At 43.2% G+C, this 26,458-nt stretch overlaps 1 protein-coding gene and 1 pseudogene across 1 annotated transcript; one reads left to right on the top strand and one right to left on the bottom strand.

Moving 5' to 3' along the window:
* Positions 1-378: 378 nt before the first annotated feature.
* Positions 379-26,458, top strand: DJ1D (Class I glutamine amidotransferase-like superfamily protein). Its single transcript, XM_087399765.1, has 5 exons — positions 379-640; positions 13,702-13,818; positions 24,968-25,408; positions 25,579-25,941; positions 26,057-26,458. Exons 1-5 carry the CDS (start codon positions 578-580, stop codon positions 26,243-26,245), a joined length of 1,173 nt encoding a protein of 390 aa, XP_087255891.1. The 5' UTR covers positions 379-577; the 3' UTR covers positions 26,246-26,458.
* On the bottom strand, positions 727-7,087 carry LOC147883058 (uncharacterized; annotated as a pseudogene).

The raw sequence follows: 26,458 nt of genomic DNA on the forward strand, positions 1-26,458 counted from the left end.
TTCCTAGAGTATGTGCCCCCATACATTGAAACATGCATTCCTATCATGACATTAGTAACAAAATTTCACAATATGAGTGAGGGGCTGTGCACACGCTACTAGTGATGGATCGCACAAAAAATCGAGAAAAAGTGGAGGTGCTCCAGTGCTCAAAAGTGGCGCTCGATTTTTCAAGGTGCCAAAACTAGCACCGATGGGCGATTTCTGCAGGCTCCAATGCAAGTTTGCCATCTGGCTCTGGCCTTAGGTTGTAGAGCTTTAAATGTGGTTGCAGCATCTGCCTAGCCAATAAGAAATGGGCACTGAGAGGAGGGTCATCAATGGCCAGCAGCGCTTACTAGTAAATGAGGTGGCATTTTTGTTCACGCGTTAGAATTCGGTAGACGCTCCAACGCTCGCATTTTTTACCCTGTGTGCACAGATCTTGTGAGCCCCACGCGCAGCATCTGTTTGGTTCAGAAAAATCGAGATCATGCTTTATATCTCCACCATAGTACATACCCTTCGTGAGAGGTTATCATCCCTCAAGCTGTCCTGCCTTCCCTGAACCCTCTTTCCTCCCCGTTCCGCCTTTGCCATGGTGCTGCACGGCCAAAAGTCCGCTCTCCTGATCGTCGGAGACTATGTCGAAGATTACGAGGTGCATTTCGTCATCCTCTGCCTCAGCCTTGATCGTTGTTTTTGTTTCCCATCCTTCATGTCAGCTCTTCCACTTCTTCCTATTCGCTACTTTCCCAGTTTGTGTCCCATTAGATCAGACGCGGAACCGTCCCGAACAGCCCAAGCTCGTCCATGCACTGAGTCTTTATCCTTGAGGATCTTCCAACTGATGTACTGAATTCCTGCACAGTGCTTGACTTTATCAGAGCAATCGTGCCTGTCTCAGCGTTTCTCTGCCTTTGTCAGCTAGTTGAAACCTTAAATGAGAACATTCACAAGTCGGAACATATGCGAGTATGCGGTGCCGCGATATCCGTCGTTAAATGGAAATACTTTGATTTTAATGAATCACCATCGATCAGCAAAGGTGGATGGCGTGGATGGAGCCTGAGCAAACACTATTTATCAAGAGCGAGAGTGAGATTGAGCCAGAATAACATTTGAAGTAGCCATTCTGGAGCCTGAGGAAACAAGAGCGAGAGTCAGACCATGGGTCTGTAACATTTGAAGTAGCCATCCCGTAGTGTGTTTTTAGAGTCTTGAGCTTTTTGGCTCCAAGCTGGGTGTACGGTATGATGGTATGTTGAAAAATCCTTATTGTGTTCCATCACTTGTGGTCTTGCGTCTAGTATCCTCTCTCTCTCTCTCTCTCTCTCTCTCATCGCCCGACGTTTGTGGTCTTGCGAGAGTCAGACCAGGGGTCTGTAACATTTGAGGTAGCCATCCCGTAGTGTGTTTTCAGAGTCTTGAGCTTTTTGGCTCCAAGCTGGGTGTACGGTATGATGGTACGTTGAAAAATCTTTATTGTGTTCCATCACTTGTGGTCTTGCGTCTAGTATCCTCTTTCTCTCTCTCTCTCTCTCTCTCATCGCCCAACGTTTCCACTGGTCATTGCAAGCACACTTGTTGGTCTACGTGTGTGAGTCTGTTTGTGGTGTGTGAGTTTGATCCTCGGCGAGACATGGCCTGCAGGTCTCTTTTATATTTTCATGGATCTAGGAATCCATATAGCCCTTACATTGGTAGCAGTGAGCCAGGCCCTCCCAAAGCCCTTCTACTATCTGGTCAAAGAGTTCTTCTTACTATACCGTCTTGTCCTCCCTACCGTGGTTCCAGGACAAAACAACTTTGTTCTAAACTTGTCCAAACTTGTTTGTGGGCTCTGAAAGAGATGCACTCATCATGCATCCATTGAATGTTAAGAACCATAAGAGATGAAGCTTTAGTAACAGAAGTTCATAGTGAATGCATGTCTTGCGAGCAAAACGGGATTGATTTAAGGCTGCTACTGGGTTATTGCAGCATTTGCCTCTTCCAAAAGTTAACACTGGAGATATATTTTGCTATGGAGAAATATCCAGGATCAGACGTAGCACCTGGGAACGAGACTTGCTCCCATTTGCTCTCTGAGAACTGAACCTCTGGGCCCCTTATACAGACTCGGGCCCCAAGCACCAAGAATAGTGAAGACCTCTATCTGGTTTGTACCCTTGTCACTCAACCCGAGAATCAAGCCTACCTAGCCCTAAGCCTCCCCAGGCTACCCGAGCTAGTCTTGTGTACCCAGTACACGTCAGAAACCAATCCGTGCACACGACATACTTCCCCTCCTCTAAGAATTCACTCTTGAGTTCGCTAAAAAACCCGGGAATGTCCTTTTGAGGTTCTGTAATGTCTCCCATGTTGCATCCTCCTCAACACGATTCTTCCACTTGATCTTGTATTCCGTGATAGTTCAATTACGAATGTGTCTTTCACAAAATTCAAGAATACTCTCAGATTCGTGTGGAATAAAAGTCAAATCTGTAACTTCTATTATTTCTTGAGGAGAAACAAGTTGATCATCCGCACCCAATAACTCTTTCAGCCTGCTGACATGAAATACTGGATGTACTTCAACATCAGGAGGCAATTCTAGTTTATATGCAATTGGTCCAATTCTTTTAATAACCTTGAACGGACCACAGTATCTGGGGGATAACTTCGGAACCAAACCAGTACTTAGGCTCTTGGATTCCTTGGGAATACACAAATATACCATCGTTCCTTCAGAGAACTCTCTAGGTGAACGATGTCTATTGGCATAAAATCTATCCCGATCTTGGGCACTTCTAATAGACTCCTTGGCAAACTGCAACATTTCTTGCATGTCTTGCAAGAATGTCTTTGCAGCATCATTTTGGATTCCCTTTAACCCAACCATAACTGGTGACTTAGGTTGAAATCCGTACATAAGCATAAAAGGACTGTAACCAATACTCGAATGCTTTGCACTGTTATAAGCAAATTCTATCATAGGGAGATAATCTTCCCATGAAGACTCTCTCTTAGAAACATATGCCCGAAGCATATCTTCAACCAATTGGTTGACCTTCTTTGTACTGCCATCAGATTGTGCATGATCTGAGGAACTCATACTTAGAGTAGTTTCCAACTTCTCAAAAACAAGTCTCCAGAAGTTACTTGTAAACTTCGAGTCTTGTCACTGACTATGTCAGAGGGCAAACCATACAGCTTAAACAAGTGGTCCACAAACTCATGAGCCAGCTGAACAGCTGAGATGGTTGTTCTAGTAGGTAAGAATCTAGCCATTTTTGTTAGACGATCCACTATGACCAAATGGAGTCATGAACCTTGCGCGTTCTAGGCAAACTCCCAATAAAATCCATGGAAATACTTTCCCATTTATTACTCGGGATTTGCAATGGTTGTAATAAACCAGCGCTTCTAAGGCGTTTTGCCTTAATAACGTGACAAACCTCGCAACCTACCACATAGTTTTCAATAAATGCACGCATCTTAGGCCAATAAAAGGTATGCTTCACAAGAGACAGAGTCTGATGTATACCTGGATGTCCAGCACTAGGAGCATCATGACACTCCTAGAGAATCTTGGATCGAAGATCTGAAACATCTAGTACACATATCTTTCCATTCCGGAACAGCAAGCCGTTCCTCATCATCCACTGACCTCCCGTCGCCTGTACCGTAGTGGCACAATCCCTGAGTCTTGGTCAACCATGGAGCTCCCATCCTGGACTTTCTGCCAATAAGAACTGAAATGACTATCAATTGCGCAAAGCCCTCTCAAGGATTGAAATAGGTCTGAGGATATTTTCGTAAATGACATAGCATTTACAAACTTGACTCGAGTTAAGGCATCCGCCACACTATTCAGCGAACCCTTTCGATAATGTATTTCAAAATCAAAATCTTGCATTAACTCTGCCCATCTAGCCTTTCTTCCGCTCAATTCAGACAGGTGATGCATGTCCTGACATATGCCTCGACATCTTTCTCAATGATGGCCAAAAGAAATAGTGCTCCACAGCTTTGACGGTGGCATCAATGCCTTTGTGTCCTGCATAGGGTGGAGCATGACTCTCTGTCAACACTTTGGGCCTCAACTGTTTAGTGACACACAATCTGCCATGCATCATCAGAAATCCGTCGTTGAGAGTATAGTGCTCATGCCTCTGTCCATCAACCAACTGATCATAAATCCGTGAAAAATCAGCATCATTGGCATATTGATCCTTCATGGCATCAAGCTCATCATGATATGCAATGGTCATTGCTGAAACTTGTGGCTTAACAGACACTGCAGCTGGAGTGGGCTTGCGTGACAATGCATCTGCAACAACATTCTTCTTCCGAGGCACATGCACAATCTGAAAATGAAACATAGAAAGAAAATTTGCCCACCTCATATGCTTCTCAGAAAACTTTCTCTGAGTGAGAAAGTACCGCAGTGATTGATGATTGGTCTGAACATGAAAATCAGCTTCCAGGTCGAAAGAGCATGTATGACAGCCAACATCTCCTTCTCATAGATGCCAAAATTCATTTCAGCATCCTGGAGCACCCTACTCTCGTATGCCACAACTCTTCCAGTACCCCTCCTACGCTGTTCCCACATGCATCTGCTTGGACAGCGAAGGGTTTGCGAAGATCTGGCAAAATAATCACAAGATCTGAGCAGAGTCGCTCCTTCAGTAGGTCAAAAGTTGCAATTTCTTTGGGACCCCATTTGAAAGTGACCCCCTTCTTTTGTAAGGCATGTAAAGGAGATGCAATCTCAGCAAAATACCGAATGAACCTCCTGTAGTACGAGCACAAGTCCAGAAAGCTACGTACTTCATGGATGTTCTTCAGGTGTGGCCAATTCCTGATGGCCTCTACCTTGGCAGGGTCCATCCTAACTCCATCCTTGGAAACAATGTGCCGGAGAAAATGGATCTCATGCATGAAGAATTCACTTTTCTTGGCATTGACAAGCCGCTTATGCTGCCGTAGCTCCTCCAAAACAATTGCCAGGTGCTTCCTATGTTCAGCCTCATCCTGAGAGAACACGATGATATCATCGAAGAAAGTGCCAACAAAGGTTCGGTGCTCTCTAAAAATCCTGTCCATCATTCTGTTGAAGGTGGCAGGTGCATTAGTTAACCCAAATGGCATGACAAGAAACTCGTACAAACCAAATGTGGTACGAAATGCTGTTTTGTGAACATCCTCTGGCTGAATTCTGATTTGGTGATAACCACTCTTCAGATCAATGCGGCTGAACATTCTAGACCCCTGTAACCTATCCAAAATATCATCTATCCGAGGTATAGGGAATCTGTTCTTAATGGTAATCTTATTGAGGGCTCTATAGTCAATGCACATCCGCTAGGATCCATCCTTCTTTTGGACCAAGAGCACAGGTGAGCAGTAAGGTGAAGAGCTGGGCTGAATCAGCCCCTTCTCCAGCAGGTCCTTGACCTGGTTCATAATTTCCTCTTGCTGGGCTGCACTGACCTTGTAAGGAGGTCGGTTAGGAGGACTGCTACCAAGGATTATATCTATCGTGTGGTCTTCTGGCCTTTCAGGGGGCAACTCCTGTGGAAGTGAGTTAGAAAAATAGTCCCTAAACTGAAAAAGAAAATCTGTCCGCTGTTTTTCCAGCTTAGAAAAATGAGACTCTTCTTTTACTGACTTCTTTTCAGATGCAAACACTAAGTACGCTGAAAGATGCTTTTTCATTACGTTGCCAATGGCAAAAGCAGATACAATAGGGATGGATTCTCCCTGCAATTTAGCATCCAGAACGTGGGTCTTGCCACGGTGAGTGATTGTGGTTGTTTTATTCTTTGTATCCAAAACAGCCCCAACACGAAAGTGCCAAGGTATCCCTAGTAACACATCACAACCATTCAACGGCATAATATAGAACTCTTCTGTTTCCACGTAGCTTTGAATATGCATCCGCAGCTTGCCTATCACCGGAGTAACTGACTGGCTGAGTCCCGGACAAGCCATATCTGCATCACACAAAGGACCCATCTCTTCTGCCCTTATTCCTAACTTTCCAGCCAGCTCTGGAGAGATGAAATTGGCCTTGGCTCCCGGATCGAAAGATATCAGAGCTGTCTGGTCTCTTATCTTGCCCCATGCCCAGCATAACTCTGTAGCATGTGTATTCTGAACAGCCCCAATCAAGTCTGGCAAAAGACCAGTGGGCTTGGGCTTTTTATTCTTCTGATCAGTCCTCTTTTCCTCCTTGTGCTCACCCTGCTCAGAAGGAGGGAACTTCCACTTCTTATGTGGGCATTCAAAAGCCCTGGGGCCTTCCTCCTTGCAAATATAACACTTGTTGGCATCATAGAGAATTTGCTTTTCCTCATCAGACATGCGGGTCGGTACTCGCCTTTGTCCTCCAACAAACTTTGCCTTCATGGGCTGCGAAAACTTTCTGAACTTCTTAGGGGATTCTGTCTTGCTGCCCTTTGACCTTGATGTCTCCTGTGAGCTTCCTTTGAACCTAGAAACTTTCCCTTGCATTAGTGCATAAGCTGTAGTGGCATTCTCAACCAACTGAGACATATTGGAAACCCTTGTCTTCGTGCAGTAGTCCCGAATCTCCTTTGGCAACCCGCAGCAATATCTTTCAATTTGCTCAGACATGTCTGTAAGAATTCACTGGCAGTAGGGCTTCCCAAAACTTCTTATTGTAGTCCTCCAAATTTCTGCAATTTGCAGCATCCAACCTGTACCAGGGGGTTGTGATATCCACCTCAAAAGTGGTAGTGAGCCATGCTGCTGAGAAGACCTGCTTGAATTCGACCGAAGTGGTAGGTGCTCTGCCTTGCAAGAGGAGGTTGGTCCACCATCGGAGCGCATTGCCCTTCAAAAAGGTGGCTGCCTTTCAGACTTTGGAGGATTCTGTGAAGTGTCCACCTGAGTAGGCAGCATCAAACTGTTGCACGAATGTCAAAGCCTTCAATCTGTCCTGCATCCCATTGAAAGTCTCAAACTTGACAGTTGCCCCTCTCTCCTTGTAATCTTTCAATTTGCCTTTAGGGGTGAGATTGTCATAAGCGGGGGCCTGTAAAAACGGTGGGGGCATCACTGCTCCCGCATTCTGAGCCATTCCAACCGTACCCATGGTGGGGTTTGGCATTCCAGGTCCCACTCCCTACATCTGTGGCATATTCAAAGTATTGCCCATTGTCCCAAGCATTCCTGTCTGCATTCCAGGCTGCATCCCAATGTTTGAGTACATCATATTGGCATTAACAAGGGGCATTCCACCCATCATAGGTTGCTGGAAATTCTGCATTCCCGGCTGCGTGCTGCCCATAAAGCTACCTGGCATTCCGGGTGCCTCTGCGGATGGTGCCACCATTGTTTGAAAAATTGATCCCCCTTTGAAATATTCTGGATGCATCGTGGGCTGAGGAAGGGCTTGCTGTCTCTGATTGACTGAATGGAAGTTCTTGGCATTACCCGCTACAGGGGTGATCGAGGGCATCTCTAACGGCCTTGATTTTATCGATTTTTCCTTGGCTCTGATAGCAAAAGTTACGTGCAGAACAAAACCCACAACATTTCGAATTGGAATTTCTTCTTCATTCAGTCACGGGTGTTGGCAACTTGATAATCCACCCAGCCTAACCTATGTGTGAGCAATCCCAAAATCTACTGAAAAAAACGAGTAAGCACCTGCATGCCACAACACAGCCCACAAGTCCCTAGATAGTTCCCTAGCCACATGTCATAATTTGGAGCCCTTACCTTAGTGCACCATTTACCCCTCTCTTGGGATTCATTAAAAACTAATTGCCCTTTGATGATTTCACATTTATAGGTGCACCTAGGCCCCTAGCCCTCGAACTATCTAGTCCGTGCCAGTACACCCTCACCAAGAACCTCGACATTAATTCTCTTGACCATTTAGTTTACGCACATGAAATATAAATACAAATGTCAGTCCCCTAAGAGAAAATGTCCACCGACCCTTCCAAGGTCATGTTAGCTCAACTGGAGCGTAACAGGAATAACCAATAAGTTACTCCAAGGTTTTACAATTTTGCTCTCCTAGCGTTTCAGCATGTAGAAACCCCTCGAAACATTTCATTAAACTTGGGAAGGGGCAGAGGGAAGGGGGGGAGGGAAAAGAGAGAGCAAGAAACACATAGGTGTGTATGTGTATATGTATGTATATTTAAATAATTATATTTTACATCTGAAACACCACCTGCCCTAACTTTGGCTATCTCTGTTTATTTTAGACTAGTAGACAATCTCAGGCTAGGCCAACCCCAACACTACAGCGGAAATGACCAGATTAAGCAGGAAGTTCTTCCCTAGAAGGAGGTCTATGATAGAGCAGCTACATTCATTAGATTAGAGTTGCAATGCTGAAGTAAACAACAGACAGTGCCTCTTGGTATTTGGGGAGAATTTAAGTCATGGGCTCGACCTACCACAGAACTTGTGATGGGCTGCACAAGTACAGAAAGTGTTATTTCCTTATTGAAGTCTAATTTGAGCAATGAGCTCTCCTGTACAAAATCCATAGAATGGTGATAGATGTTAAGATGGGTACACATGGGACAGCCCAGCTTTTTATGGAATTCAGGCAGGCCGTTTTACAACCGTTTATGTGGGATAATACCCAAAAAGGCCATGGGGCACCTCCTACTTCGACTGGATTACATAGTGCTAACTAAGCATCCAATTAACTAGCCAGCTCAACTAGCCCCTTTGTTACAATCCTCTCCACCCAAAAGAAATTGTCCTCGAATTTTGGAAGTCACTAGAACATAAAGGGAAAGCGGTGATAGGAATAGGTGGAACCAGATCATCTCCATGCAGCAATGATGTAGTTATAGCCTCCCAAATAGTGCATCAGCTGAGCATATATGGATATTGGTCCACAATGGATGATGGCTGCCAAGAAGACTCATAATCTAGAAGGCCCTTCCACCTGATGTAGTACATGGTCTCTGAATCCAATAATTTTCTCTGGAATGTATTGGACGTGCGCTTCCTCATCCATGGGAGGCAGTTCCTCAGGGGCATCCCACTTAACCAGTTCTCTTCAACACTTCGAAAGGTCCATAGTACCTGTGAGCAAGCTTGGTATTAGTGTTCCCCTTCAGAGAAGTATACCCGGACTCCTCAAAACAGAGTTCCCTATGGTTCTGATCTGCATAAGCTTTTAAATGGGCTTGAGAAACACAGGATGTCCCTCCTCAAACAAAGTTCCCTACAGTTCTGATCTATATAAAATATCATACAGGCTTGAGACTGGTGAACGTCTATTAACAACTGTGGATGGAACATGAACCTTGCATTCATATATAGCTTTAACCAATGTAGGTATGCTTTCTATTGTCATCGCAAAGTTCAGCTAGATGCAAGCCACTTAGTGTCAGAACAGCAATGTCTGAGATACTCTTCCAGCCAGCTATTTACCCTCTCAATCTTGGCCATCCATCTGACGGTGATCAGATGTACTAGGAGTGATAGATCTCGCCAGAGATGCCCCATGAATTTGGCATCACGATCACTCACAATTTCCTACGGCAATCCATGTAGCTTGAATAAGTTTTCCATAAATTGTAAAACAATCATAGAGGCTGAGTATTTGGGTTTTGGTAAGTGTAAAATGAGCAGCCTTTATAAGCCTGTCAATCACAACATGCATGCTGTTCCAGCCTCTAGCAGTCACAGGCAACCCTGTGATAAAATCCATAGCTAGCATTTCTTGGTCCTATATGTGGTAGCTCAGCTTCTTATTATCTAGCTTGTGACTCTCATATGCTATTACACCATGACCTTGTTTTAGCACAGCCCCATGCCTCTACCACTTGTATCAGCTCCAATGGTAAATGTCTGAGAGAAATTTGGACATACGAGGATAGGAGCTGATGTGCAAAGAGTTGGTGTGTCCTTAATACTTCTAGAACTTGCTTTACGTGCATCAGGTGCTCCTCTTTGGATTTGCCATATATAAGTACATCATCAAAGAAGACCAAAAGAGATTTATAGAGGTAGGCCTGTCGGATCTTATTCATGAGTGCTTGGAATGTTATTGGAGTATTGGTGAGCCATCAACCTTGTTAAGTTCTGAATGCTCTTTCATCCTTATTTGATGGTAGCCTGATCTTTAATCAATCTTTGTAAAGAACTTGGCACCCTTCAATTCATCCACTAAATCATCAATACCTGCTATAGGAAGTAGGCAAGAGGACGGCAATAGATTCTCTATCCAAGAGCCCCTTGACTTCTCTAGCCGCCACCTCTCTCAGCCCTTGAAAGCCTATAGGGTGCTTTATTAACTGGTTTTGATCCTGGCTCAAGAGTAATTGAGTGGTCAATATCCCCCTGGGAGGTAGGTGATAAAGGAAAATTACCAAAAACATCTGCAAATTGCTGCAGCAACTCCTGCATATCCTTGCCCTCTGCTAACAGTCCATTACTGTCCTGTTTTAGCTAAATGTATGGCATAGAAACCACAAACACCCTTAACATTTTGATGATAAAACAGTCAACTTAGGAGATTTGGAGCCCAACAGTGTGATCCATTTATCCAAGTCCATTTACTGGTATTTCTGTTGCTTTCCTGACAAGCACAAACTGTCTCAAACAGTCAAAATCTGATAGATGATACCCCCCCCCCCCCCCCCTTTTTTTTTTAAAAGTAATTTTTTTAAGATGGGTTACTGGATGGGGTACTGCTTACAGTCTGGTTACACTAATCAAACTGGTCTAGTTGAACCAAACTGGCTAGACCTTTAACCTTGTCACTAGCTGTGATCAAGGTAGTTTAACCTTAGGTCTGCCACCTCAACATCTAGCTGGCCATGCCACATTATCTACACAGTCGGCTGCTGCCATGTCAGCATCTGTATCCCCTCCCATGTGGCACTGTCCGAATGCCACGTCAGCGATCTACCACTTGCCACATCTACTGACACGTCACTGTTAGGGCCAGGTCAGCTCACATGTGCTAGTGCCATGTCATCACTTGCATGTGCTGTATGCCACGTCAGCATCTCACACGTGTTTGCCACGTCATTGCCTAGCTGGCAGTTACCACCTGCTGACCTGAGACACTCAGCGCCGGTACGCGTGATTGGAATGCACCAAAAAATGGATGACGTCCTTCCAGATTCGTGACACCATGACTTACGGGTTAGGCGCTGATTGCGAGAGATGAATTTCCCTACTCTTTGATGGAGATTGGAAGCTTATGCGACGATTTGCCCAACGCTTGCGCCCTCGCGTGAATACAACCATACGACTTCCGTCAAACGTTGGATAAGACTAGCCGCACACGATTACGGAACGGTGGCTCATCATCTTGATTAGGTGTTTCTGCTCGCCTCCAGATATTAAACGGAAGGATTGATTTCCTAGCCGTGAAAAACCTCCTCATCCCGTCCTCTTACTTTGCTAATTGCCTTTTCTCTGGTCGATCCGTGACCCACGCACCACGTGAGCCATTCGCTGCAAGCTTGCTTACTCACCACACGCGCCGACTCACGCGACTGGCAGTGCAGGGCAAATCATCCATCTCCTCGCAGTCTTGGATCGTCACTCCCTAGAAAAGCAATGAGCGTTGGCTCTGATACCAACGAAACTTCATTCGTCAATTTTTTTGTGTTATCTCTTGCCTTTGCTTTGGTCGATTCGTGACCCACGCACCACATGAGCCATTTGCAGCAAGCTTGCTTACTTACCACATGATCTGACTCACGCAATTGGTAGTGCAGGAGGGCAAATCATCCATCTCCTTGCAGTCTTGGATCGTCACTCCCTAGAAAAGCAATGAACGTTGGCTCTGATACCAATGAAACTTCGTTCTTCAAAAATTTTTGCGCTATCTCTTGTCTCTGCGCGCTCTCTCTTACAGATAACTCTCCCTCTCTCTTTCTTTCTCTCTGCACACATTAGGGCCTAGGACAATCGTTGGGTTGGACCCCTACTGAAGGTCTTTATTACTTGAGAATTTCTGAGTACAAAAAGTGCAGCGTACAACTCCTGTTACAAATTTCAAAACGCGAAAATTTATAAGAGCTCTCTGTCTCATTCTTTTGGCAATAGCCACTTTGTCAACTTTCTAACTAGTTTGTAACTAGGTCCTAGTTACATGCCTCAAGAGGGCAAAACTTTAGAGTCTTCTTAGCAGTTGGTCATGCGAGTGATCTCTCGAATGCTTGCTAGGATCCTGTTGCTTGGGCATGCAACCCCTCTTGGCACCTGGAACAATTAATTAAAGCGCACATAACCATGGCACCCTTTAATCGTTAGAGCTTTTGCATGCAAATAAATTCTAGACTAATCCTAGTCTTTGTGGGCGTCCCCACTAGTCTCCCAAGCCACCTTGGCTCTGGTGTGTGCGGAACCATCTAGTCCACTCCAAAGAAAATTCCTAATGGATCTTTTGAGCTGGGTGATTAATTCCTAGAATCGCATGAACAAGAGCAAATAAACCATGCCCTGGCCACCAAAACCTGATTGACCACCACCACCCTTGGGAGCAAGATGCTTAGCTCCAAAACATAAGTTTTCGCTTGACATTGGTGTGCAAATTGTTGCGAAAGGGAGATGCCACACCAACCTGCCAGCGCAAGTATTTGTCAGAAACACCTTTGTAAACCCCTGTAAATATGGAAACAGCAAAGGCATGAAAACAAAGAAATCACATTACTGAAACAAAGTGGATTGTTCTTGTCACTTATTGAAAAGTCATTGGATTTATTTAAATTGATGTGTGCACCTGCGTCATAAAAAAACAAATTCAAGGTTGCCTTGAAAGAATTGAAGTTCTATGGAGTGGCATCCAAATGAACAATAGTATCATCAGCCAGCTCACTATTTAGAAGCTCCTTGTCCTATCTTAAAGGGAGTCTCAACCCAATCATATTTGTGTGAGATCTCAAAAATATGCTCATTCCTTTAGCCACTAATAAATACAAGAAAGGGGCAAGAGGGCATTCATGATAAACCAATCGTGAAATCTGAAAAACCTCTCTTTTTTCTCCTCTGATAAGCACATGTCTGTGGGCTGATCTGTAGAATGGGGAGACCCCATGATTTATGCATGTGAGAATCCAAAGTGAGCAAGGGTGCCCTCCAAAAGACTCCAATCTGCTCTATTATGAACCTTCTCAAAATCCAAGAGTAGAATGGCAAGGCGTTGGCCAGTCTGCATAGCCCAATGTGAAGCCTCCCAAAAAGAGAAGATATTATCAAAAGTGCTTTTGCTATGCACGAAGGCTCGTCTGTGTATCATGCATACGATCGAGAAGAATGGACTACAAATGCAGATTGGATGGCCTTGGTTAAATCTCCTATAAAAGGTTCCCAAAAGAGTAATGGGTCTCCATTGGGAGATGAAATTTCTGCAGCCTCTCTTGGGATAGACTATGTAATAGAGTTCCAAATGCCGCCTTGCAGGCTAGGAAACATGATGCCCAATCATATCCTAAAAAAGCAAGGTGTCAGTCCATTTGGACTAGGGCATCTTCCATTGTGAAGGACTTTATGCAACTACGTATTGGGTGGGTGGAATATCCAATGTGTTAACTAAGATGTCAGCACTTAAAAAATTAATCCTATTCTGGTATCCAAGTGGCAGTATAACGCGCTTGTGCAGCGTGTCAAAATCATGCTTATAATTAGCTTAAAATTCAATTCAATGTCTTAAAGTTGAATTTTCAATGTTTGAATTAGTGATAGTTATTAAAGTTGTTTATTTTATTGCAGGCCATGGTACCTTTTCAAGCTTTACAAGCCTATGGTTTGAAAGTTGATGCGATATGTCCAGGAAAGAAGGCTGGTGAAAAATGTAAAACAGTTGTCCATGATTTTCTTGGTCATCAGGTACATAGTATCTATATATAAACTAGAGTACATAATAAAGAAAGATTTCAGTAAAATTATCATGAAGAAAGATAAGATTGATGTCTTTGAACTGCATGTCGTTGATTTTTGAATGAACAAAGTCTTAGAATGGACTTCCAAAGGTAAGTCTGTCCCCAAGAGTAGCTATAATCTTGAGAGGATGCTTCATATCAGCTTTGAATATGGAAAGGTCTCTCTCTCTCTCTCTCTCTCGTTTTTAAGGGTGCAATTTAGCTCAAAATGAGTTTGCGATGTTAGAAACATTGTACTATTTTCAAGGATTGGTTTTGTCATAGGAGGGTGGTTATGCTATTTGATTGTCTTACGTAGCAATCTTCTATATAGTCTCCAAGGAACAAGAACATGTCACGTCAAGGATTTCGTAGGAACGGGGAACATAAAGGTGACAATTTTGACAAATACTTACCATCTTGACACTAGTACACGAGTGTCATAATACCCCATCTTGTGACATATTATTTGCCACATCAGTTGTCTAGATTGCAAATAACATGTTTGTGGGGGTTAAAGGTCACTGTGCCTTTACCCCGGTTATGTACAATACTCAAACACATATATAAATGAATGAAAAAGAAGATTAGGGTGGTTCTGCACCCACCAAACTTGTGTGGCTCTCTGTCTCTCTCTCTCCTTCTTCCGTTCTTGCTTCCGTTGAGAGCACTCTCAACTGGTATCAGAGCCCGGGTGATCTAGCTGAGCGTGCGTGAATGCTTGAAGCTCAGCAGCTCTGTGGGAGGAAGGAGAAGCTCTGTGGAAAGCTTTGTGGGTGACTTTACTTGCATCCAAGTATGCAGAGACCTTGGAGGAACCTTTGGAAAAGTCACTTTGGCTTTGCGAAGTGGTTTCGAGAGCCTGTTAAGAGCTTTCAAAGAAAAAGTCGTTTTTTGAGCTTTTCCCTGTTTAGATGCATGGGAGGAATTGCAGCTGCTATGCGTAGATTTAGGCTTGCCAATAGGCTTGGAAGCCTTGCCTCTTCCTGTCTGCTGTGAAGCAAATGCATGATCAGGAATAATGGCTTGTCTATTAGCATGACTTTGCTGTTCCTGCAAAAGCAAAGTGACTAGCTGATCAAAAGATTAGTGGTCTGGATTACCCATGGCCACTAATCGAAGGGTTGTAGGAAACCCTTGATATGTATCTGGTAGTCCATTCAGTGTGGTACTAACGTGAATTTGGCACCACCTCATCAATGTTGGCAAGTTGTTCCATGAGGTCCTTGACCTTTGTTAGGTATGCATCCATAGAATCACCTTCATTCATACTGACTTCCTGTAATTGCCTTCTCAAATATGCAACACGTGCCTCATTGCGAATCTGATAGAGAGAAGCCAATTTGTCCCAAGCATCCTTTGCTGTCGTGCAGGACCGGATGTGTGGAATAATGATTCTCTTGCATGATAAAGCAATACATGAATGTGCATTTGCATCTCTTGCATTTACCGTTCCTGAGTTGGGGGAGCAGTAGCGGGAGTGCTAGAAGATAAGGCATTAGGAGGAGTACTCCTTGCAGAGGGACCGGCAGTAGAGGCAACCACTGTAGCATTGGCTTGCCTTAGATCAACCCCAGAAACAATATTCCACAAATGCTTTGCAACAAGAATAACATTGGATAGTTGGTGCCATCCAACTTATCATCTTCACAAAGAATGCCAAATAGATCTTGATTGTTCCCAGCCATAGCAAATGTGATACTTTGAAAGAGACCTGAAAACTCAAAAGCCTCAAGGCTGTCACTGCAAAGAGCTGGCTGTCCTAAAATGACAGCAAATATCTGCAAATTTCCAATTCAAATCAAAGGGCAAATGCAGATCTGACCCAAATGTGACTGTGACAGGCAATGTTCACTGCAAAAACAGCAAATCTGGCAAAAGCCCCAAATTTAATGAGGGCAAATGGGCCAAAAAGAGGGCAAATGCAGAAAAGCCCCAAATTTTGCTGAGATTTTTGCAAATGTGACCCGATGTATGAAAATCTGACCCAATGTTAGCCTCAAGGCTTTAAACTGCAAAAGTAGAATTGTCCCAAACACCAGTTGAAATTGAGCTCCCAACACAAAAGCCCCAAATTTTGTTGACCCGAGTGATGACGTGGCACAATGTGACAGTCCTGAACTTGAAATTAACTGAAAGCTTCAATTTTTGGAAGGATTTCAGTTGTCAACCTTGTCCAAAGTATTGTGTTGACAGGTTGAAGGTCCAGATGTTAGAAGCCCTAAATTTTCTGTTGGAAATTAGGGTTTGACAGTAAAAACTGTCAAAAAACAGTAAAAAACAGCAAAGTAGCTTGTGGATAGCAAAAGATAGTTGAATCTGCTGGAACAGGTTCTCAAATGCAAGTACACTCTTCCACGAGATGGGAGCAGCCAATAGAAGCTTCAGAGGAGTAGCTGGAGAGGGGACGCCTTCTGGAGAAGGTAAGTCGCCACCTTCTAGTGCCACGAACTGAAGGTTGAAGCTCAAATCTGGCAGGAGATGGATCCCAAGTTAGTCGCCTAGTTGAGAGGGCCACTTGTGAGTGTAATGGAGCTGGATAAAGGGCTGTAGCAGCAGCTCGAGATGAAAAGGCAGCAGCAGCAGGGCTGGAAATGCCTCAAATCAGCCTCGAACTGAGCGTAGAGCTGCAAGGCACCCCTGGAACAGCCTCTAGACAAGTTGCGACTGGTAGGTGCCTAGTGTAGAAGCAGTTCAAAGTAATTTCCAGTGATGAAAGGCCTTGAACTGACCACGAAGAGCTGATATGGTCCATGAAAAAAACTGGAGCAAGGTCCTAGAGCAGTTGCCTCAGCTTGGAAACAGCAATGAGGCACTTTGTGACGACAAAAAATCTCTGGAAGCCTTGGACAGCAGTTGGAGACGTACGGGATCCGTACGTTTCTGTACGGACGTCCATACAGGTGTACGGACTGTACGGGGACAGGAAGCAGATCTGGGCTCTGATACCACTGTAGGATTGATAAGCAAAAGAGAGAATACAAGGTACAAAGAGTCGATGAGAATCAGTCGTCACGTCAACTAGAGTAGTAGAAAAGAAAGAGTACAAAGTACTTGTACCTAGACCTAGGACTAAGTGTCCTAGGTGTCACATAGGACTAAGTGTCCTATGTGGCCTAAAAGGAACTAAAAGTATAAGTGCCTATATTCATGCCAAGGCACATGCCATGGCCTATAGGGCATCACTAGATCCACCAGAAGATGGCCTACACGAAGAAGCCTCATATCGATTCTTTAGTGTAGGCGGAAGCTCGGGCAATGACGTTTGGGGAAGGAGTGGCACATCAACCCTCCCAGTATCTTAGAGCAGGATGCCCCCAGATGGCGCCTCTAGCTGTGGGAGGGTAGACCCTTGAGGGAGGTCCAGTGGGATTCGGGAGAGTGGTTCTGGCCCTCGAGGGGCGACCTTGTCGAGCAGATGAACGAGATGCCCTTCTTTTCCTACACCACACAGATTGGCAGGAGGCTTCAGATGGACTCTTTGAGGTGGACCCCCTCGAGGGAGTGGCATTGGGTGACTCAGAGAGTGCCCCGGGATGTCCGTTCCAAGTTTTGGACGCGGTTTTAGTCCAGTCTGCGACCGAGGAAGATCCTACTTCTTTTGGCTGGCCGTCCACGGGGGCTTGCCCATCAGACCGTGGTTGGAGCAGATGCGAGTGGAGGGGCAGTGCCATTGTTGCTCTGGTGGTTTCCTGGAGACGATCCCGCATTGCCTTTGAAGCCGTCACAGAGCAGCGAGGAATTGGATGGGAGCCCTCACGATCATGACCTGTATGCAGAGTCTTCAGAGGGACTACACTTGGGGGATGGTGGCGTGGTTGACTGAGGGAGGACACGCGTTCCAGATTGATGAGATCTCCCAAGCCTACCGGGTACAGGGTCAGAGCATTCAGAGGATAGAGCTCCATGAGGCAGTCCCTCCTGATAGCCTAGCTCCCCTTTCTCCTCCGGAGGACAGGGTTTGGGAGGTGGTAGCCAGTATCACTGCGTGGAACGAGCCAGCAAAAAAGCGAGCTATGCCATCGACACATGATACTTTCACTTTCTAAAAGAATAAAATAAAATGTAGAAATCCAATTTGAAGCTTTCTTTATACTCTTTGAAATACTTTTTGTTGTTTTTGAAAGTCCATCAAACTCAATTATCTATGAGAATATTTATTTTGCATTGGGATGCTGTGCCGCCATCTGACAGGATATCATCTACACTCTACGGTTCACCTGGGAGCGTGGGACTCCAGGCTCTAGAGCGACTATCGAGAGGCGTGCTCGATTCTGCAAGGCTTGGCCTGCAGGAGTTTTCTACATCTTCACTCAGCGAGGGATTCATTGGTTGTATAGTCCCCCCACTTGGTTGTTAGCCCCAGTATCAGAGATCCCCTAGGTAGTGAGCTTGGTTTCTCTGGTACAGGCTGGTTCTTTTCTTTCAGCCTTTTCCGGTTTTTTCCATACTCGGTACCTTCGGGGCTGCTGTTTTGTATGAAGTCTTTCAAGCATTAATAGAAGGTTCCTTTCTTTGAAAAAAAAAAAAAAGGCAAAGAATTGTAGGTTTACTATGATTTTCTCATGGGCATGATGCAATTTGGGTGATCGTTGACCGACTTACCAACTGAATCGGTTCATACCTATGAGGCAAAGTGTTACAGCCACCCAACTTTCTCACTTGTTTGTTGAGAAGTTGTTTAGCTTGTTTGGCTTACTGGTTGAAATCTCAATGGTAGAGATGCTAAGTTAGAAACGGACACTCAGCTTAGTATGAGTTTGGCTGATCATCCTTAATGGGATGGACAAACAAAGCGGGTCAATTAGACTATGGAAGACAAGCTGGGAGTTTATGTCTCTCGAAGGTAGTCTAATTGTGAAGATTACCTTCCGTTGCTTGAGTTTGCTTACAACAGTGCTAGGTACTCAACAACCCAAATCAGTCCATTCATATTGATGTATGATTACCATGGTGCCTACCTTGCTAGTGCACATTCCTGAGAATCTCTTGGGATCCTCAAGCAAACCCATTGACCCTCTGAGAAAACTCAAGGTGATGGCTTCTGATAGCATAACATTACGCTCTATCCTGAGCACTTTTTGTGCTTTGCCTTGCAAACCACAACATATCTTGTTGATGTTGTAACCAATCAAACAATAGAGCTTACGTTGACATTTTGTAGGGCAACTACCCATACAATATATCACATTGCCTTATGGTCCATTTATGATCCTTAAAAAGATCAATGGCATGGCTTACAAGCTGCTATTTTCTGACCGTGTCTGGTATATCCAGTCTTTCATATTAGTAGATTGATTCATGTTAGTAGATTGAAAGGGTAATGGGTGTTGGAGATACTTGGCCGTTGAGGATAAACTTGTACAATTGGAGAATTTGACCACGTAGGTGCTCTATGAACTCCGCGGAATGTCTTTTGGATTATAGGGATCAACATCTAAAGAACATGGTTGTTTTAGAGTTGAAGGTTAAGTGGAAAGATCGCTAAGAAGAGCATAGTACTTGGAAAAGTGTTGATTCTCTTTTTAAGTCTCAGTCTTTCTTTGAGGGGGGATAATATTATGTCCACGTATAGACATAACGTGGCTAGTGTTATGGAAGTCAGGCTATGGTCATGTATCCTATAGGACCTTGGGACAATCAAGACACATGGTGCCTTTGGTATACTAAGGGTGGTCCTAGGCTTGAGACACCTAAGACACTGTGAATCTATGTAAGTGAGAGCCATTACTCGCTTGGGTCATCATCATGTAATCGAAACTTCAAGAAGGTTAACAACCTCGTAGATTTGTCTAGGTGTGGTTCTTGCCACATGTCACAATCCTAAACCTTCTCTAAATGCACCATTTAACCCCTCTCTTGGGATCCCTTCTAAACCAATTGCCACTAGGAATTTTTCTCAAGTAGGTGCATCCTAGCCTTGGGACCATCTAGTGAGTGCCCAACCACCCTCATCAAGGACCTTGACATTGACTCCTTTGACCAATATACATGAAACACAATTAATATATTACACAAGACGGTCCTCTAAAGGAGAATATCGACTGACCCTTCCAAGGTCATGTAACCTCAACTAGAGTATAACATTCCTCCCTAACAAAATCTATGAGTAGATGAGATTGCATAGTATGGGACGTGAAGTCTTACTTGATATGGAGGTTGCTGAGTTTCTAGCTTGGAGGTGATTCCAAGGGATCTATGGTTGAGTGGTGATGCACAAGCCTCATCTGCTACAATAAGTGCACTCAAAGATATGGCACAAAAAAGAGACATGGGTGGGAATCAAGCCCATGGTGTGAGGCATCCCAAAGATTTGGTTCAATAGTATATGCTCACATTCATAAGGATAGCAAAAGAATATTCGAATCTAAAGATGAAAAATGCATATTGATTGGGTATCCACATGATGGATAAAAGCTATACAATCTCACAATTTGGAACGTGTTTTACAATTGGAATATTATGGTGGAGAAATGAAAAGTAATTACATGTCTTTCCTATGCAAGATGAAGGCTGGAAATTTGTCTTAGGAGATGGATAGAATGCCACAAGATGTTAAGATGTCCCTCCAAGGGACCAACACATCAAACGAAGGTTCAAGAGAAGGGACATAAGGATACATAAACTTTCCTTATCTTGATCTAGATCATGAAAGACAATATGCCTCTTGCAACCCAAATGGACAAAAGTACTGACCACCTGAACAAACTAATATGGGTCTAGCAAAATATGAATGCTCTAGCTATTGCACTTGACTACAATGTTGACTTAAGAGGAGGTTTGAAGTAAGATTGTGAGGAAGAATGAAACAACCCTAATAGGTTATTTAATACTAAACCGGGGGCTCTAGAATCTCCTCGATCTCCATGCTAACCTACAAGATCAACAAGCGTCTGTGTACAAGCACAGGGACATTGTGGGTATCACATTGCCATATCTTCGAGTGCATGTATTATAGTAGTTGATCACATTTACAATTGTGGCTATGCCTATGCCCAAAATGAATTTGTCAAACTCTTAATTTGCAACATATTGGGGTATTTTCACAAATTGTCATATTGCTATGCGTGATGAAGTTTATGGTTTTCAATCTTATGAGTGACTATCGTGAGACTGAAACTGCACGATGTTGTGTTTTTAGAGGATGAGTTTGGGAATGTTCCTGGATTCATCTAGGTATATTGTAGTCCTTCGCAAGTTGCAACACCGTTGTGTTCTAGTATATGTAGTAGTAAATTACCCACCCATTAATGAAAGTAACAAAATATTGTCTCCTTCAATGATGGCATGTCTAGCATATATCTTGCAATATGTTTGTGGAGTACATATAGTGGATTGGCCGTCCTTGCTTTTCCCCTAATAGGAAATGGTCCCTGGTGCTTACTGCGTCCTGTATACCTTCAGCGGGTGTGGGTATAGGTAAGAGAGATGAGCTGCCAACCCACTCAAACTCCCTGGTGTAATCAGCTCAAACATCAGAGCCAGGCTGGCTTGGACTTAATGTGATTGTCCTAAACCAGCTCGGTGGTTGGAACATCATGCAATCGTGATTGGGTCAGCTCAACACCAGTCAAGGCTAGAGGAGGTAGGCATTGGCCAGAGGAGGTAGGCACTGGCAACAAAATGCATTTGTGTTGGTTTAGGATTACCTGCAACTCTCACAAAATATAACCTTTAGTAAATCCCAAACAACCACCGCGCTTGTTTCAGTAAATCCCAATCTATAAATCCCAAACAAGGGAAAATGTAAATCCCAAACAAGGGAAAATGTAAATCCCAAACAGTATACTAATCTCAAATAACCACCGGGCTTGTTTTAGCGACAATGACTGTGCATGAGGGACCATCTAATTCATAGGTTCAGATTAGTATTCAGTCCGAATCAGACTGTAATAACAATGACTGTGCATGAGGGACCATCTAATTCGCAGGCTCAGCTTAGCATTGAGCCGGAACGAGACTGTAATAATAATGACTTCATCTAGTTCACAAGCTTAGATAAGCATTCAGTTGGTTTATCAGGCTGTAATAACAATAGTTTAGAATTAGAATTAACATGAAGCTGAGATAGACTGCAAGAACATATCACACGGTTAGAATTACCATCTAATCGCAAGTCATGAGTGAAGCAGTCGTAAGAAAATAGAACCTTCGAATCCAACTAAATGCAACATTTTCAAATTATAAGGCCCATCTGAGTGAAGCAATCGTATCCAAGGACCGACAAATGGTGAATTATTTGCTTTAAAACTGAAGTTATATAGAAAAGCCAAATGTAATAGTCAACCCCTAAAGTTATATACCCAGGTAGTATACAACCAAGTTTTACTCTTCTACATTTTGAAAAGAGACTACCATCATATCTAAGTATGGATAAGTATAAAGACAATTTACTGTTTTTTTTTTCAAAGAAGACAATTTACTACTTAACTCAAGTTCTATTGAAAAGCCGACTGTATTAGAGGGCCTTCCCATTGTAGTGAAAAGTTCTTATAGTATTGAAGGCCTTCCCACAGTTCCTCATGCAATATGACCATCTTGTGAATGACACTCTTGGGAACTCTATGTTCCTCCTCCAAGCGATCAATCTCATCAAGGACAATCTTGGGTTGTCGAGTGACCCCTTGCGAAATGGCTTCATCAAGCTCAGGACAAGCGGCGTGGCTTTCTATCTCTATTCCTCCGCTGTTCCTTCACTCGAGACCTGTTGGGTTTTAAAACTAGTTTGCTCGACAGGTTTTAAAACTAGTTTGCTCTCCTACTATCCAAGATGTAATTGTTCACATATTCTAATATGTCAAATCAAGCCGTCTTGTGAGATCTTTGCAATCTTTGAAGACTCGTGTACTGATAGATTCCCCACACATTACATTGATGAATATGACAGGTTAGTTGTATGATAGTTAAGGCTAGAGGAGGTAGGCATTGGCTAGAGGAGGTAGGCAGTGGCAACGAAATACTTTTTTGTTGGTTTAGGATTAACTGCAACCCCCACAAAATATAATCTTTAGTAAATCCCAAACAACCACTGCGCTTGTTTCTGTAAATTCCAATCAATAAATTTCAAAAAAGGAAAAATATAAATCCCAAACAGTATACTAATCCCAGACAGACACCGAGCTTGTTTTAGTGACAATGACCATGCATGAGGGACCGACTAATTCATAGGTTCAGACTAGGCTCTAGCATTCAGTCGAAATCAGACTGTAATAATAATGATTGTGCATGAGGGACCATCTAATTCACAGGCTCAGATTAGAATTGAGCCGGAATCAGATTGTAATAACAATGACTTTGCATGGGGGACCATCGAGTTTACAAGCTTAGATTAGCATTCAGTCGGTGTATTAGGATGTAATAACAATAGTTTAGAATGAGAACTATTGTTGTTATTATAGCCTGATGAACCGACTCAATGCTAATTTGATGTCCTGTTTTGATCTTTCCTTTCTTTAGTTGACTGTAATAACAATGACTTTGCATGAGGGGCCATCTAGTTCACAGGCCGCCCAAATTAGCATTTTTCGATGATCGATAAATTCTTCCATGGCAACCATCTAATCGCACATCATGGTTAGACGATGATGTATATGACCGCCTCCCTTCATATAATTTGCATATAATGATCCTACGTTGTTCTTTTCCACCAATGTAATGATTGGAATTTCAAATGTCAAAGCCTTTTATGCCGTTTACTTTATTGTGAGCAATTTGTGCCTATCAATCTTCCAAATTGTTTAGCTGTAAGCTTGAATAGTGTACCTTTGTAATACCACATTCTCCACATAAGACAAATGTGACTATTTCAAATAAAAAATACATTTGTGCAGCTAGGGTTACGGTTGCACCGCATGCCTTCCTTTAGGCAACTCTACCCACATACTAATGCACCAGCCGAGGGTAACAAGCTGTATAGAGGTCGACGACCTGTGTATGGGCTAGGTGGTACGGACGACGGTGACGAGCTATTATTACATGATCATGAGATTATAAAATGACCTCATTCGAACACCCCAAAATGGTGTAAGAAGAACAACAAATTATCTTGAGCTTGTGCATATTGGGGTTTGTAGCAAGGTGCAAATGAGGTTAAAAAAGGGGAGCTTATTGTGTGTAAATATTCACCTGTGATTTCACTAGAAATGCTTAGTTTCTCTTAGGTGGAATGATATTCGAAGGTAGAAATCTGCTTAATATATCTTTCTCAAAAGAATGGAGTTGCTCAAAGGAAGAATTGATGCATAGTTGAGACTTCATGTCCACGCTTGAGGAAAAACAAATCTCTGATTTATTGTGGGGAGAGCAATGTTCATCTTCATTAGACATCCAGAACAACCAATGGAATCCTATGAGAGCTACCAAGAGAACCTTGTTAGACATCAAACTTACTATTTGGGATGGTTTGGAATATATTTAAGAAAATTCTTGTTGCATGGATTGGATAATTTATATAGGTCCAGTAACATTGATGCAAAGATCAATAGCAGGTTATTGTTTTCTTTTTGGGCACATTCGTTGTTTGTTGGTAATTGGTGCAACGTGAAACAACGCACTGTTGCTTTGTTGTCCATGGAATTTTTTACAAAAAAGTTGTCTATTTGCCAGCCTTATGTGCTGGGACTGTGCAGCCCACGCGACTTCTCTAAATAAACCCCTAAGAAGGATATAAGTTGTCGGCATCCTTTTTGCAAGCCACATGGTAGCCTCTTGTTGTCCCCTTTTTCCTCCTCATATAGGGGCTCACATGGTAGCTATTGTGGATTATGGGGTGGAAGCTATGTTTGCAAGAAGTGGGAGGAGAACTTGCATGGGATTCCCATTGGCACTTTTATCCAGAACTTGCATGGGCTTCCTATTGGCACTCATATCCAGATTTTTAATGTTAAGACATGCTATATTCACACTCATTTCAATAAATTTTATGATTTTCAGAGGTTCTTTTTAAGATTTTTGGTGTTTTATTTGCAATTCTTGTATTTTCCAATATTCTCGATATCATCATGGATTGAGACAAAGGTTATGTGTGAGTGAAGGAATGGTTTAACGTTTAATGTTTTTTGCTGTTCTTAGACAATTTTAAGGAGTCTTTGGTGATTTTGTAGTTGTGACATCTGCAGACATACTCTGAGAGCCCTGGACATGATTTTGTCTTGACGGCAACATTTGAGGAAGTTGACATCAACAGCTATGACATTTTGGTGATTCCAGGGGGAAGGGCCCCTGAGTATATGTCTGTGAATAGTTCTGTTATAGGATTCGTTAAAAATTTTGCTTCTTTGAATAGACCAATCGCTTCAATCTGCCATGGGCAGTTGATTCTTGTTGCAGCGGGTCTATTAAAAGGAAAGAAATGCACAGCATATCCTGCACTTAAGCCTGCTATTGTTGCTGCGGGCGGCATCTGGTTGGATCCAAAGCCTATCACAGCATGCTTTGCAGATGGAAACCTTATCACTGGAGCAGCCTGGCCAGGTCATCCTGAATTTTTGAGGCTTGCAATCAAGGCAATTGGAGCAACTATATCAAACCCAGATAAGAAGGTTCTCTTTCTATGTGGGGTGAGTCATCTCTTCTAGCTTCTGGGAAACAGTGTTGGGCAGTATTTGCCTGGGGGTGCATTCCAAAATTTCATTTGATTCGTCAATAAGTTGATAGCCACTATTTGAGTTACTGTACGCAATGTCAATGATGTATCTAAACTATCAAGATGTTTTCATTGGCACTGAAGGACTACATGGAAGATTACGAGGTCATGGTTCCTATTCAGTCTTTGCAAACTTTGGGTTACTCAGTTGACGCAGTTTGTCCTGAGAAAAAGCCAGGCGATAAATGCCCAACTGCAATACACGATTTTGAGGGTGCACAAACATATAGTGAGAAACCAGGTCACAATTTCACACTCACAGCAGACTTTGATGAGGTTAAAGTGAAGGATTATGATGCTCTTGTTATTCCTGGAGGAAGAGCTCCGGAGTATTTGGCTGTGAATGAGAGAGTTTTAGAGATAGTGAAGGAATTCTCAGAATGTAACAAGCCTATTGCTTCTATTTGCCATGGCCAACAGATATTGGCTGCAGCTGGAGTCCTGAAGGTATTTAAATATTTAATACTTTCCTTGCCATATTGACATCTGTGTTTAGTCTGAAGGTGGCTAGCTTACTATGTTGAATGTTCTCTGATGCTCTAATGATCTGCTCTTGTCACAGGGGAAAAAATGTACTGCATATCCAGCAGTGAAGCCACAGGTCGTTATTTCTGGTGCAGAATGGCTTGAGCCTGAGCCCATCTCCAAATGTTATACAGATGGAAACCTGCTAACTGGAGCTGCTTGGCCTGCCCACCCAGAGTTTGTCTCTCAGCTTATGTCTCTGCTTGGAACCAAGGTGCTTTTCTGAAGCGTCTAAAAGAACGCTGGTCCTTATCCATGCAAATATAAGGAGAATTCCTCTGAGTGCATTTCTTGATCGGCATGGTTTTCAGTTAGGATAGGTAGGTCAGTTGTCAAAGTTGAGCTTTTACTCTGGTTGTAACTGAGCAGCTGCTTTTTGCAAAAAGGATCACGATACAATTTGTCAAAATCTTTTCAATTTTGAGAGGATGTTTTCAGG

Source organism: Dipteris shenzhenensis, chromosome 28 (genome assembly GCF_047967505.1).
Source record: "Dipteris shenzhenensis isolate YYH24624 ecotype China chromosome 28, Dip_SZ_1.0, whole genome shotgun sequence".
Lineage (NCBI taxonomy): Eukaryota > Viridiplantae > Streptophyta > Polypodiopsida > Gleicheniales > Dipteridaceae > Dipteris > Dipteris shenzhenensis.